This window comes from Motacilla alba, chromosome 2 (genome assembly GCF_015832195.1).
Source record: "Motacilla alba alba isolate MOTALB_02 chromosome 2, Motacilla_alba_V1.0_pri, whole genome shotgun sequence".
In the NCBI taxonomy this organism is placed as follows: Eukaryota; Metazoa; Chordata; class Aves; order Passeriformes; family Motacillidae; genus Motacilla; species Motacilla alba.
Genome location: NC_052017.1, coordinates 90,968,491 through 90,984,643, shown reverse-complemented (window position 1 = coordinate 90,984,643; position 16,153 = coordinate 90,968,491). Strand labels below are relative to the sequence as shown.

General features: G+C 37.0%; 1 protein-coding gene across 3 annotated transcripts in view; it reads left to right on the top strand.

The window, feature by feature from the left end:
- The window catches only part of LOC119697115 (dynein heavy chain 5, axonemal-like), a 146,413-nt gene that overhangs the window by 66,255 nt on the left and 64,005 nt on the right, over positions 1-16,153 (top strand). For all 3 annotated transcript variants that reach the window (XM_038127309.1, XM_038127306.1, XM_038127308.1), the window contains 9 exons: positions 844-1,155; positions 6,019-6,108; positions 6,196-6,432; positions 6,936-7,103; positions 10,922-11,128; positions 12,381-12,710; positions 14,107-14,313; positions 14,401-14,643; positions 15,292-15,446. In XM_038127309.1, coding sequence (XP_037983237.1) covers positions 844-1,155; positions 6,019-6,108; positions 6,196-6,432; positions 6,936-7,103; positions 10,922-11,128; positions 12,381-12,710; positions 14,107-14,313; positions 14,401-14,643; positions 15,292-15,446 — 1,949 coding nt within the window. The remainder of the gene's footprint in view (positions 1-843; positions 1,156-6,018; positions 6,109-6,195; positions 6,433-6,935; positions 7,104-10,921; positions 11,129-12,380; positions 12,711-14,106; positions 14,314-14,400; positions 14,644-15,291; positions 15,447-16,153) is intronic.

Sequence of the window (16,153 nt, the reverse complement as noted above, 5' to 3'; positions counted from 1 at the left end):
TCATTTATCTGAAAGGTCTTCCATTATAAAATCAAATGGGAATATGCAGTGTTAATTTTGCTTTGTGTCTGATGAGCTCTGTGTGCACAAGGGTCAGAATTATATACATATCCCAGATAGCACTAGGTTTCCCAAGCATTTGAGGTTCCAGAATTAATTTAGAAAAGATTTTAAGTGGTTTGCTTCCTTTTGTAAGCAGTCTAAACACAAAAACAAGGTATGTTCATGTTTTGATGTGAGGACAGAAAAGTCAATTTTCTCCTGTCTGGTTTCAAGTCATTGCCTCTTTATTTCACTAGTTATATCAGAATGTAAGGCTTTGGTAAGAAACTGAGGTAGGCATTTCCCAATTCTCTTATCAAACCTGCAGATCATGTTTCACTAAATCATAATTACATTCACATCTACTGAACAGCAACCCTGTTCTGGCTTGGAAAATGGGACACCTTACATGAAATACTTGGGTAACATCCCACAAGGACTGACTTTGTGCCTGTGTCTGTGACTGCATTTAATGGGAAATGTTTTCATCCATCTTAATGGATGCTGGGTTGGCCGATGTACTTTTGTAGAAGAAAGATACAACTTCCTGCTCAGTTCAGCACAAATTAATTTTTATTGCTGTTTCTTAATATCCTCTCTAGTGTGACACAAGATAACAAAAGAAGAATTAAAAACACTGAGCAAATGAGAAAAATTGAATTTTTATATTGCTTTTTTGCTGAGCACCAAATTATGACATCATTTATGTCTAAGAGTACATTTTCTGAAATTACATGAATGTGTATTTTTGGTCAAGGTAGGTAGAGTTGAATGTGTGTGTCTCTCCTTTTTTTTTTTTAGGGTGAGCATATTTGGATAGTTTTGGATGGACCTGTTGATGCAATATGGATTGAAAATCTGAACTCTGTTCTGGATGATAATAAGACCCTTACTTTGGCCAACGGAGATCGCATTCCAATGTCCCCCAACTGCAAAATTATTTTTGAACCTCACAACATTGACAATGCTTCCCCTGCAACAGTTTCTCGTAATGGGATGGTCTTCATGAGTTCTTCAGTGTTAGACTGGAAGCCTATTTTAAGGGCTTGGCTGCAGACACTGCCAGTCACATACTCCAATGTCCTATGGAATTGCTTTAATGCTGTATTTCAGGTACTTAATTAACTACTTCAAAAAAAAAAAAAAGCATTTTTATTCTTTTTCTTTTTTTTTAAAATGAAGCATTGCTTCTTCCTAAGTGCTCTTTCAATTATTTACATTTCTTTGTTTATGTAATAAAGAGGAAGGATTGAAAAAGGAGAGAAAATGATCTCTATCATTAATAAATGACTGAAGCTATAGCAGGTGAATAATCTGAATGTTTTGTTTTGTCTGCATACAAGAGTTGGCAAGGAATTGTTAAACCTGTGATTATTTAATATTGGCTGTTGGCAAAACAGATACTCTCTTTGCTTGTAATTTTAATACTGCAATTTTAATTATTGTTAGGATACAGAAAGGAAGTGGGAAAAATTCTTATATTGTTTTAAATATAAAGAAGTAAATTCAGAAAGGAATTGAGCTAGAAAGAAATTGTTGCACTCTGGTACAACAGGAATGCATTTGATCCGTTATTATTTTTAAAAAGACATTCTATAATTGAAATTAATCCAGGGTAGTTCTGTGCTCTGAAGCTCTGACTATAGTTCTGATGTTCTGATTATAATTTTCTCTTCTGATTTTATTATTCATGTTTCTGTTCCAATGGAAATTTTTGAAACTGCATCACTTTATTACATTGTTTGACTAAATTGTGTTCAATCAGTAGATTCAAAGCAAGAATCCTGAATGTTTTTCCCACTGTGTTTGGCCTTACCTTACTGAATCATTAGAAAGGTTCCAGCAGTATTATGGATGGTTGCACTCAATAATGGGTATAAAAGCATAATATCAGTAGTATACTTCCATCATATTGAAATATTTATTTTTGCTTTTGAATGTTTTTAAAAAAATGGTTATGTCTTTGCAACCTTTCAGTGTTATCTTCTGATTTCTTCAATATCTGTAAAATAAATGCAACTTCCGACATACCTTGGTTTTCAATCAGCTTGCTCCTGCCTGTTTACTCATGTAATTGGTGTTGGATTTCACAGGGGTTTCTCCTGTAATATTTTTCATTCCTCTTGCATTTTAAAAATGCAGTTTTTAATGAACTTTGAGTGACATTTCAGAAAGCTTTTTATAGATCATGGTAAAGGCAATGATTGATATAGGATTAGAATGCCCTGAATGTTAACAAATATCTTTTAACGTTCTCCTTTTCATTTCAGTGCACATTTACTTTAAAACTAATGTTTAACAAGCTATTCATTTTGTTCTACCTCCAAAACTTAATGATATGACATAATATTTACTGCAGCAGCAAGAGAAACAATTCTGATAATGAGTTTTAAAATATGCTTCCAAAGTAATGTATATGTGTATCAATTTACTGCTTCTTTGCCTCATTTCTATTTATATTTTATGCTACAACTTGCTCTGAAAACATAACAACACTTAAAATGCCCAAGCCTGAAGCAATAGCAATAAAGTCCAGAAAAAAAAGTATTTTATTAGATTAAGAAATGAAAATGCAGTGAAATATGAAGTTAGTTCAGTGCTGAAGGCTGCATTTACAGCTATCAAAATGTAAATGAAAGCTGTCATGCTAGCAGTTTTCTTTCACTTTTAATGTGCTGTCTTTGCTTCTCAAATAATAGAGGCAATAAAAGTGATCTTACAGATGAGAGCAACACTATTTCTGTGTTCACATGGCTCTTTTATAGTTATTATTTTCTGCCACATTAAAAAAGAATAAAATTCAAAAAGAAAAGTTTTGAAATAAGATTCATCAACAGTGGTAGTCAAACCCCTGATGCAGACCTTGGTAGATTTAATGGTAGTATTAAGAAAAACATGGATATAAACATCTTACAAAGATCTGATTTTTCAAAGAACATGAAGATCAGAGTATAGATGGAAATATAGTAACCTAGGAGACTCGGTCTTAAGCAGACATATAGAGACTTTCTGAATTTAATCTAAACTAAAATAGATATAAGACAAAAGTTATAATAATTCCAATTTGCTTACAAAACACTCTTGTTATTTATGCTGATCAAAATAGTGTTTGTCACTGAAAGTCTTCATGTTGGATAAAATAATTTTCAATAAAGGTGTAGCAGGTAGAAGTAATGGAGGAATAAAGAGCATAGAATAATAGTTGTGAATCAGTGGAAAGAATGTATTTATTCTTTTAATGTATATTATAAATGGCACTGTAAGTCACTATTTTTAATGCATTAAAAAAATACAAATCAAAATACAAAAGAAAAAAAGTCCAAAACCACAACCAACCCCCTAAACCCAACCTTATTTCAATTTAAGATGATCTTAGAATGCTTTCTATTTCCACAGGATTTTGTTTAGAACAGTGATTGAGGGGTTGGACTTTCTCCCTCCCTTTCCCAATTCTTTCTGCTCAGCAACATTTCTTGCTTTGCAGTAATTTCAAATAAACTCTCATCCCTATAAAAATTGTCTCTTAAATTTAGAATCTCCACTTCCAGTTCCTGATCTGTGAATGATGCTGCTACCTGTAAGCAACAGAATTGCTTAGCTGATGGAAATAATTATCTGAGACAGTTTCAAAGAACTGAAATAATTAAAATAGTTACCCAAGTGGTGTTATTGAGATTGTCTGCAAAGTGTGAAGCTCAAACCAGTGATGGTTGTTAACTGAATAACATAAGTTTCAGCATGTCCAGATATTGTTTAAATGAAAAAAAAAAAAAAAAAAAAGTAGTAGCAACTTAATTTTCAGATATGACTAATTTTCTTCTTTCACATTAAATCTCATACTAATCCAATTTGTGTAAAGGCTGCTACTTTGCCTGGAGCATAGAGCTGAATATATAATCCAAAGATTTCCTTACCTTTAATATTTAAATGCTGATGTTAAAATTAATATTACAAGTATTAATAACTTTCTATTACTGAGTTGTTCTTTTGCTTGTCTAAACCCTTTGAATATGTTACCAACTTCCTGTCCTGAAGAGTGTTCTGTAGTCCAGTGAGCTCTCTGGTGATGTACTGTGTGGAAAAGGATCATTCTTTCATACGAGCTTTTAGCATCTGACTTCAGTTTTCAGCCTCATTGTAAGGGATAGCAAATTGCTGATCCAAGTTCTTAAAAACTTATGTGTATTTGTCATGACCCAACTCATTTTTCCAGTCCCCCTGTCCAAACAATCAATGCCAATTTCTGTGTTAATCCTGCATCTTTTTTTCAGCCATGTATTTTTAAAAAAAATTGCAGTAGTAATAAAATACTAGCATATATGGAGCTGGTTTTTTCCCCCATAAAGAAAAAGAAAACATTAAAAAACCCTTCATAAACTACAGAAATCTCATTGGAATCATAAGTACCATAAAACTAGTTCTGGTGAAAATTGGGCTCTTGATAGAACAGAATACTTTGACGCATGAAATATCTTTATTCTGTGTGTTTCAAATCAATTATTAAACAATTTACAGTGCCCTATGAGACATAGGATCTATTTTACAGATGAAGAAGCTAGATCTCAGTGAGAATTAGCTCCAAATTCTAAAAGTCTTAGATTTGAATTTCCCACAGTGCTTGTGGGCACTCCCCTGTGGCACCCATAACACCCTCAGTTACTCAGCTGTACCACTGGGGATGGACCAGGCATTTTTGAGGGAAAGCCACAAAAAGGCAGCACACAGAGTTGGAGGCACTTGTGCTAATCAGCAAGAAATAACAAAAAAAGCAACCTGATAGAGTAGGTGACATCCCTGCCCGTAGTGAGGTGAAGGAAGTAGATGACCTCTAAGGTCCCTTGCAACCCTACCTATTCCATGATTCTGTGTATGCCCACACTCAGATTGTCTTCTTAGACCACTTATCTATAAACCCTACTCTAGATTGAGGTGCCTAAGTGAGTTTTTGATCTCAATATATTTTTGTTGTGTGTGTGTATTACCTGGTATTCTAGTGGGATGGAACTCAGGAGGATGGGTAAAAATATTGATTCATTCTCTGGGACAATAAATATCAGCATAGGGCACTTGGAGAACTTCAGTGATAAAAATTAAACTGAAAAGTGAAACAAAGCTGGTGAGCATGTGGGTAAACAGCTCAGTGATTTTTTTTTAAAAGTGTCTATGTAAATTGTTTATGTCTTTGGGCAATTGAATGTTTTCTTTGTCTTAGCTTTCTCCTTGACAGGACATGACATCTATAAATGGAATTCCTCCAAAATTACTATCTCATGCCCCTGTAATACATTCACTTCCCAGAATGAGTGAGCGGTGTTGGTTTCCAAAGATAAGAGGGCAAATAGAGCCCTCAGGGAGAGTATTATATTACAGATTGTTGAAGGAAGGTGGAAGTAGGTTATAATTTACATCAGTCTGTACTACTGGATGACAATTGATATTTTAAAATATTGCACTGCAAATCTCAGAAAGGACTTTACATCAATTTGAAACTTTGCTTAAAATGTTGCAAAACACTTGGCAAAGACAGACATGGTAGCCAACACTATGAAGAAACCTGAGGAAAGTCCAACTTCTGTTCAAAAATTTATATATATGTATCATTAGTGCTTTTATCTTTCTACTACGAAAATATCAGTGGTAGATTAAAATCTCTAGTGGAGAGCACAAATGTCAGGCAGATCCCTGAAGTAACTGAACAGCATTCCTCAAATTGCTCTTCAGGAAATTACTCTGTGGAGCTCATACGAGTAGCTCTGCTGCCTCTGGTACATCAAAGTTATTTTTCTAGTATGCTATTGTTAGAAAAAAAGTCATGGTCAAAATCTGAATATTTATAAGCCCAGAAATGGGGAAAGTTGTTGTTTGGAAATAAAGTTTAGAATATATTTGAAAATAAAGAATTGATCTCCTCTAAGAATAAATCATGCCATTGAAACTCGTAAAGAGAATCTTTAAATCATGTTTTTTTCTTCCCAGGATGTGATGGATTTTGTTTTCTCTGCTGTGACTCCCAAAATGCTGATTTTAGAATGCATGTACATAAAGCAAGCTATTGACCTCCTGCAGGTAGATATGGCATCTGTTTTTCTCTCTCTGATTCTGTGATTTGTTCTAGGAGGGCAGTAGTAGTTCTCTATTGCATCCACTTTGCAGGGTTTGCTGTCTGGCCGGGACGAGAAGCAGCTCAGTGAGGAACATATTGCTCGCTTGTTTGTTTTCGCCATGATGTGGTCAGCTGGAGCCCTTCTGGAGCCAGATGACAAGCTGAAAATGGAGCTGTTCCTACGGAAGCACTCTGCAGTGAAAGAGCTTCCAGCTGTGAATGGAGAGGAAACCATGTTTGAATTTGTTATCAATGCCTGTGGACAGTGGGAGCACTGGTCAAAGAAGGTTCGTATGCCGCAACACGCTAAGCTTCTTAATGGGTACACAAGATGTATTTGGTAAGAGACATTTTATTTCCAACCCTACATAATTTGGTTAGGAAGATTAACGATACCAAAATCTCAGGAGCTTCCTTTTTTGAGAGATATTTTTCTTTTCCCCATAAATATATTCAGCAAAGAAGAGAAACATGCATTTGAAATAGCTTTGTAAGTGAAGCAGAAGTGATCCTAACTCTGTATACTGTCTATCACCCTACTCTTTATGAAATTCCAGCAAGGAAAAGCTTTTATCAGCCACTGGAGGAATGAAAATATCTTGCTAGTCTAACACCATTTTAGAAAAGCATGACAAGATACTGATTGATTACGAAAGGATACTTGCCTTTCAGGAAGAAAAGTTTTGCTGATGTAAATTTTATAAAGTACATTTGATTTTGTGTTCTGATGCAAAGTGATTGCGTGGGCAGGTAGGAATGCTCAAAGTTTTTGCATGTCTTTCTTATGCAGGTCCCTGAATATATTTATCCTAAAGATTCAGTACCAGAGTATACTTCCATTCTAGTTCCAAACATAGACAGTGTCCGAACAGACTTTCTGATGCACACTATCATGAGGCAAGGAAAAGCTGTTTTGCTAATTGGGGAACAAGGAACAGCAAAAACTGTTATGATTAAGGTAAGGGGAACAGAAAAAACATATGTAATATATTAGTATGATAACATTGCAATAGTTGCTATTGGCACAAATATTAAGCTGAAGTTTAGGATAGTGTGATTTTTCTTCAGAAAAGAAGAAAAATGTACTTCAGAGTACATACTAGCATTCCATCTGAGGCATTTTGCCAGTACTCACATGGACTACAAGCAAAAACCCACAAGTCTCTTCACTTTAGTATAAAGGTTTCTTTTAAACTTTGCTAACTGTGGCCCCAAGGTCAGATGATAAACCCTCTTTCCTATGCTTTCTTTTCTTTTGAGTAGTCTAATGGAAGATTTCACTAAGAAAATGTTGATTCTTGGAGGATTTTTTATTTTCCTGTGCTTTGTCAGTGGTGCCATGTGTGAACTGATCTTTTGTACACCCTTGTTGCACAGCCTTTCTTCAAAAGCCAAACAGAAGAGAGAAAAAGAACTTCTTTCTTTAGTAAGGATGGTTTTCAGAGGGTAAATTTACTGTTTGTTATTGGCTCTCTCAATTTCTTCACTGAAAATGACATGTTCTTTCTCTAGAAGGAAATAACAGGATTGCTATTAAATTAACAAATACATGCTTTCTGTATTATAAAATGGTGCAGGTTAATCATATGACACAAAAAATTAAATAACTTAATACAGAAAAGTCAATAATCGAAAGGCTGAACAAACCCAAACGTCATGCCAAACTTGGCATCCCTTATTTAAAAAAATGGAAGCACAATGTTTTTCAGCTGGGTTTCTTTGTTTTTCAGGGTAATGTGTGGATTTGATCAATGAGAGGTAGCTTAATAAAACTGATCTACTGTAGGGACAGCTGAATTGGTTATACAGGCATCTGTACCTCCACTGGAGGATTTGCAGAGGTCTCGAAAAGGAAAATAGCTGAAAAACACCAGCCTAAATTGACCTTTGGCTTTCTTAAAACCTGGAGCCATTTTGTGTGCCCTGGCCGTGTGCTCTCTGAGCCCCGACAGAGAGTGAGTTGTACCTGTGCCAGCAGCCATTAATGCTATTTTTTCAGCATAGCTGTCGATGCCAACAGGCATGCCGGTGTAATGCCAGCTTCTGTTCCTGGCACCAGCTGAGAACTATTTTAGCAGAGTGAAGAGGCGGGGTCTGGGTGGTGGTCTTGATATTCCACATCCTGGATTTTGTCCAGATACTGGCAACCTCCAGGCTTCAGCTGCCATTCCTGTCCCTAAAAATAATTGAAACTGATTCTTGGGAGTTGCTTACGCTGAGTCTATGCTATAGAGCAGAGTAGCAGATATTTGATCTCATGTAAGGTTAGGAGTGAGTGTTAACTGTGTTAACTGCCTTCACAACCGTTCCCCTTCTGCTTTCATCTTCTGTAGAATTTTGTTTTACTACACCATGTGGAAATTTCCAGATATAAACAGTTGTTTGAATGAAAAAGTAAAAGAGTCTTAATATAGAATACTTCATGTAGTAATCTGAATTAATCTGAATAATCTTTGGAGTTGAGTAAAGCATCAGTATGAATCAAAATAAAGAACTTAAAATGGAACTTAAAAAGGATAATTTATGGCCTTTATTATCTGTACTATTAATTCACGAATTGCACAAGATTTTAAAAAGTAGTATTAAAATGGTATAGGACAGTTGAAAATTCTATGATATTTATCTAACAAAAATAATCCTATTCAATACCCTCTTCTTTTTCAAAGATAGTTCTCATTTCTGTACTGTGCAATGTTACTGTTACCATGCAAACATTCTGAAATGTCATAATGATAAAACACAAATGTGTTTTTTGAATGGTTGAGAATTCATAGTTGCAGTTTGTTGGCCTTGGCCAGCTGCAAGACCCTTACCCAGCTGCTGATTGCCTCCCCCTCCTCAACAGTACAGGGCTGGAGATAAATACAGGGAGATACTCAACTCAACAATTACTGCCTTGGGAAAAACATTTGATTTGGGGAACACTTTGAAATTTCTTTTATAATTAAAAATAAGATTGGATGATGGAAAACAAATACTGAAAACACCCTCTTCCCACCCCTCTCTTCTTCTCTGGCTCACCTTTAGTCCTTCATCCCCGACTCCTCTACCTCCTCCCTGGCCAGCAGTGCAGGGGGATGAGAAGTGGGGGCTGTGGTCAGTCCATAGCAGCTCCACTCTGCCTCTCCTTCTTCCTCATGTTGCTCCCTCCTCCCACATGGGATACAGTTCTTACCAGGGCTGCAGTTCTTCTTGAACTGTTCCACCATGGGTTCTTCATGGTGTCACAAGTGCAGCCAGCAAACCTGCTCCAGCGTGGGTTTCTCTTTCTGTGGGTCTGCAGGTCCTGCCAGGAACTCTAGCATGGGCTTCCCATGGGGACACACCCTCATTTGGGCATCCATTTGCTCCAGTGTGAGGTTCTCCATGGGCTGTAGATTGATCTGTGTCCCACTGTGAACCTCCATGGAATGTAGGGAGACAACCTCCTTCACCATGGTCTGCATCACAGGCTGCAGGGGAATCTGTGCTGGAGCACCTCCTGCCCTTCTCTCTGCTCTCACTTTGGTGCCTGCAGGGCTGACTTTCTCATGGTTTTTGCACTTCTTTCTCAACTGCCAGGTAGCATTTTACCCTTTCTGACACAGGCTGAGTGTCTCCAGTGGGTCTGCTGGAGGTGGCTGGAATTGCTGAGCACTGACCTGCACCAGCCCCTCAGCTGTGAGGAGTACACACCACAGATAGGACTGTTGCATACACATCGCACATGTGGGTTGTCATTTATGTGAGGTCTGAAAATAAGCTCTTTCTGAAGGGCTCCTTTACTTAAACTGCTATCACTGTATCAACAAAATTAACAACATTCATCAAAATATTTTGAGGGGATCTAGCTGTATCTTCCTTTCTGTTGTCATACAGGGTGTATATCTCACTGGAGTTCTTAGAGCATTTCATCAGCAAGGATATAGATTTATTTTTCTGAGGTACCAAAATGGGAACATTTCTAGTCAACCCTGTTATACAGATAAGGATTTAAATTATATTCAACTTCATCATCATTGCAGAAGAATCAAATCTTTAAAAAGAAATTATGTTGGAAATTATGGATTTTTTTACAGCTATTTCTAAGCTCCAGAACTTCTGAGCAAAATATTTCCTGTGCTCTCTCTCTCTCTCTCTCTATCTCTATATATATATATGTATATCCCTTGGTGTGACTCTAGGGTTACACATTTTTATTATAAAACCTCACTAAATATGAAAAATTCGTTGCTTGGGGCATCCTCAGCAGCTGTGGGAATTGTACATATTCATAAAATTCAAGGATTACTTTCTTCATTAAGAGAAGATAGCTATCAGTAAGTGTGATGTAGCTGGGTTTAATTTCACACTGCCATTCCTTTATACTGCTTTTGTTTTAAGAGTTTTGGTTTTGTAGTGTACACATGAAGATGGATTTGGTTTTTCTCTTGTTCCATGCAGTCTGCTGTAATAGATCATCACTAACAGCTTAAATTTAGAAAAACCCTGACAATTGCTAATGCAAACTTCATTTGCATCTCGAGTTGGCATGCATCTACTTGTTGCAATACTTAGTGAAGTCTAGTAAGAGCTTATAAATTTTAATACTTAAAAATTTTATGCAAAACATTAACTGACAATTTGTTTGTATTTCAAATTGAAGATGGTGTATTCAGCTTAAATAAACTGTGTTTCTAGACTTTGAAGTTTACAGCAGGACTGAGATGTTTGCAGGGATGCTGAGAATCTGTGTCTCCTTCTGTCTTGATTCACCTGGAGTTACTGATGTGCTTTTAAAAGTCGTTTGTCTTGCAGAATTACACAAGCAAGTATGATCCCGATGTTCACTTGACCAAACGCCTAAACTTTTCCTCTGCAACTCTGCCACACATGTTCCAAAGGAGCATAGAAAGTTACATAGGCAAAAGAATGGGTGCTACACACGGTCCTCCAGCAGGGAAGAAAATGACTGTCTTTATTGATGACATCAACATGCCTCTGATTAATGAATGGGGTGATCAGGTAAAAGGAAAATATTAACATTTGGGAGTTGGTGGTCTTGCCATTGTTGCTGATGGGAATACTGATCTGTGGGTTGAAAAAATGGGATAGGTTAGAAAAAAGGTATCATAATATGGGTTAGAATAAATATGTTTATTAAAAACAATTTCTCCGCGCCAGTTTTTGACATGACTAATAAAGCTGTCAGTCCCAACAGATTAAGGACAGTGTCAAGTCACTTGGTGCAATCACTGCAGTATTTAAGCCTTTAGTTTTGGTTGCATACAAAGCTAGTAGGATTTTCAAAGTAGCACTCCTGAGAACCAGTCTGGGAAAGGAAGCATGCAAATCCAGATAACACTCAGAGATTTTTCTTTGATCTGCTCTTGACTTTAAATTGCAGTTTCTATTATGGTAAATCTTAGCTGGTGGTGAGTCTAAAGAACAAGACATAAGAAGAAACCGGGGTTGTTGAGCTTTGAGTAAAGAAAGCTCAGAGGAGATCTTTTTGCTTTCTGCAATTACCTGAAAGGAGGTTGTGGTGAGGTCAGTGTTGACAGGACAAGGGGAAATGGCTTCAAGTTGTACCAGGGGAGGTTTAGAGGTATATTAGGGAAAAATTTCTTCACCAAAATTGTTGTTGAACCCTGGAACAGATTGCCCAGGGAAGTGGTGGAATCACCATCCCTGGAGGGATTTAAGAGAGGTGTAGATTGGCACCTGGGGATATGGCTTAGTGGTGAATTTGGCAGTACAAGTTTAATGGTTGGACTCAATATTAAAAAGGTCCTTTCCAACCTAAACAATTCTGTGATCACAGTTGACATTAAAGACTAGCAAGCTGTCTTGAGGTATTGATGAAAGAATATTTATACATCTATACTCTGAAAATATTACTTAAATTAAAAAAAAATTCTGCTGAGAAAAATCAATTTCCCTGCTTCCAGAGTAGCTCTGTACTCAGTGCTTCTGTGCAAGTGGATGTGTGACTCCACACTGTGCTAAATTAACTGTTCTTTGTTCACTATCTAAGCACCTGTATCCATCTGAAGATATGGTCTGGATTGAAAATTGAAAGGTCTGTCTTTTCTTATGTTGAAATTATCGAAATTCAGTTGAATGTCTGACTTCATGTCCAACACTACTTAGCACATGAAGCTTACATGCAGCCAATGCACTGCATCTGAGTACTTGGTTGCCACATTGCATGTTGATAGCATAGAAACACTTAACTCCTCCATTCCTTTTTTTTTTTGTTTCTGGTTATATTTAGATCACCAACGAGATTGTAAGGCAGCTGATGGAACAGAAAGGTTTCTACAGTTTGGAGAAGCCAGGGGAATTCACGAATGTGGTTGACATCCAGTTTGTAGCTGCTATGATTCACCCTGGGGGAGGTCGGAACGATATCCCACAGCGCCTGAAACGCCAGTTCACCATCTTCAACTGCACACTGCCTTCTACTTCCTCTATTGATAAGATATTTCAAACAGTAGCTGAAGGTTATTTCTGTGAACAACGACATTTCCCCACAGAAGTATGCAAACTGGCTTCAGCATTAGTATCTACAAGTCGAAAGGTTTGGCAAATGACAAAAGCAAAGGTAAAATTATATCTATTAAGTCTTGAAACATCTGACCCAGGCCTTTTGTACTGTTGTGTGTGTTCATATTTCATATTGTGAAGCTGTGATCTGTGTAACTGCTGGCTGATGCCTCTGTTCTGAATTGGATGCTCGCAGCACCAAGTGATGGATGAAAATCCTAATCACATGCAGTGTCTTATCTAGCTGATATAAGCATCCCATTATATACATATAACATAGTAGACATAGCTGATAGGAAGGCTGAGAGATCTTCCAGCTGAGAAAATGTTAAGAACACAGGGAACCAGAAATTAAAAATTAGATAGGAATCTTCTGTAAAGCTATTTGGGATTGTGAGAAATGTTAAAGATCTGAATTTTAGGAAAGAATTCAAATTTGGCAGAGAGGGAATCAGTTAGAAACAAATAAAATTTGGTATTTAGTAATTTATAGGCATTAACTTTTCCATTTCAAACAGGCTGTTACAAACATTTGACTGCAATTCCTGGGCAAATTTTTCTTTAAAAGAAACAGAAAACTTTAGGTATAGAATGAAATTTGAAAAAAACAAACCTACAGCATAGAAATGTGTGTCAAATTTATTCTTCTTCTGAGAAAATTGGAGGAGAGTGGGATTTGTTAAATTCCTGTCCAGAATTTCACATACAACTTACTGTAGACCTCTACTTGGTTTGCACAGAGAAATAGAGGAACTTCTAGTGAAACTATTGACTTGTCACTATTGACCAATATATTCAACAGAACTGGTGTTTATTACTACTAATTAACTTCCTTTCCTTTTCCTTCCTTTCCCTTTCCAGAGAAAAAGTAGCTTTTGCTAGGTTATAAATATTTTCCCGAATAATGTTTTCTCAAATTTTGCCCTTCCCTTCCCTTCCCTTCCCTTCCCTTCCCTTCCCTTCCCTTCCCTTCCCTTCCCTTCCCTTCCCTTCCCTTCCCTTCCCTTCCCTTCCCTTCCCTTCCCTTCCCTTCCCTTCCCTTCTCTTCCCTTCCCTTCCCTCATGATCCTCCGATGTTCTTGGAAAGGACTAAAGATAACAGCAGAAATGATCTGCTATGAAGAAAGGGCAGGAGCAACACCACAGAATAGGCAATATTGACATTTTTACTGTGGTCTTCAGTGCCATCATTAACTTACCTGTCTTGGCTACCCTTCAGTGCATGTTCCAGGGACTCAAAACATTAAAAGAAACTCAAATCTATGTGAAATTAAAGAGCTGGTTGTTGCTACTGTCATTTCTTCATTTTACGGTTCCCTCTTAAATGCCAAGCATGTATTTCTGCTTTAATGCAAGACTGAAGAAAATATCTAAATTCACTTTCACTTAATAATAAGTAGAAAATATTTTTATTTAGCAGTTATTTGACTATAGTTCCTGACATTATTTTGTAGATGTTACCAACTCCAGCTAAATTTCATTACATCTTCAATTTACGAGACCTCAGTCGTATTTGGCAAGGAATACTTACAGTTACTTCTGATGTCTGCCAGAGCATCACTGTTTTGGTAGCCTTATTCCAACATGAGTGCAGACGTGTTATTGCAGACAGGTTCATCAGCCAAAGTGATAAAGACTGGTTTGAAGATATGATGAGGAAGGTAAGCAAATATTATTTTAGTATTTGCCACAGAATGAGGCCAGTGACACATTTCATTACTAAAGCAATCCTTAATGTATTGTTGTAGATTGTTTCTGAGGAACATGGTCAAGATATGTTTGGAGATAAATGCACAGAATTATACTTTGTGGATTTCTTGCGTGACGTCCCAGAGACTGCTGGAGATGAACCTGATGATGCAGAGTTGAAGGCTCCTAAAATTTATGAGCCTATCCCATCTTTGGATTACTTGGCTGAAAGATTACGGATGTTCATGCAACAGTACAATGAAACTGTCAGAGGATCAAAGATGGATTTAGTATTTTTCAAGGTATTAACACTTGTAATTGTATTAATACAGAAAACACCTGGTCTTTTGCACTTAGTGATACATAGCTCTTGTATGTTTCTATCACATTATTTTGGAGATGGCTCAGAACAACTAGGTTGTTTATACAGTGCATGTGAATGACTGTGAATGTCATCTTGCTTTCCTGAAAGTCACCTTCATGTCGAAGGTTTTGATGCACAATGCTTTCTTCAACTTTAGTTTGGGTGGTTTGATAGAATAACTACAGCAGTTGAATAAGAAATGCCTACAGTGCACTTGTATTTCACTTTTGTCAGTCTATTTAGAGAGCCTGTAAATAGGTCAGCTGAAAAGCTGGAGGAGTCCTTTCTGCTTTTCCTTCTGTGCCCTAAGGGGCATGCCCTCAGCTCTGCTGATGACAAACTGTGCATATGACATTGCTTCATATGAGCTTGATACAAGAACATTTCTCTTGGGCTGGCCCTGCTGCCCACTGAAGTCCAGGGGAAATCTCCTGTTGATTTTGATGAGTACAGGACTGAGTCTTTGGCACAAGCTCCAGAGAAGCCATCTAGCTGTTGGGAAGAAGTTGCTTGATGACCTGCTTCTAGTTGATTATACAATGCATCATTTTTGCGTCTCTTCATCCCCTTTTCTCTCAATACACAGGATGCAATCATCCATTTGATTAAAATATCACGGATTATTCGTACTCCACAAGGAAATGCATTGCTGGTGGGTGTGGGTGGATCTGGAAAACAGAGTCTGACCAGACTAGCAGCATACATTGCTGGACACGAGAGCTTTCAGATTACTTTAACAAGGTAACACAACACAGTGTACATGGACATTTGCTCCTTAACTTGCCATAGAAATGAACTCCTTACAATCAGCTTAAAGAAATGCAAACCTCTCAAATGTTTTAGCCCTCATTGTAAACAGCATTTCCAGTCTTATATAGCCAAACTGCATTATGACAATTTCTGTCAATGACAATATTTTGTAGTGCTGGAATTCTGAAATTTATAGAAATTTGAAGTGAAAGGGAGTAGCTACTGCCTTCCTTCTTTGTCTCTTTTGACATAGGGTTTACAGGGCTAAGCAATAAAGACCAGCAGAGTGTATTCTCCTTTGCAAACTATTTGAAATGCTGAGATGTATTCTTTAGAAAGACATATCAGGTCTATGAATAATGTTAGGAGGCTTCTGATTAAAGGAAAGATAAAGAAAGCCATATCACAATGCCTTCCTGTGTCCCAGAAGCAGAAGAAAGGAACACTGAAAACAAAAAAAGGAGGGAAAGAAAAAACCCAAAGTGATAGAACAGAATCCCAAGATTTCCAAGATTAGTAAGACAAATATTAATAATGGCAATGAATATGGAGGGAGGAAGCATGAAATTAGCAATGAAGACTGGATGCTGGGTCATGTTTTGTCTCTGAGTATCATTTCCCATAACTGATGTTAGATTATTCAACCAGATACACTGCTATTCTGACTCAGTAGAGAAATTCTTGCGTTCCTATCAGAA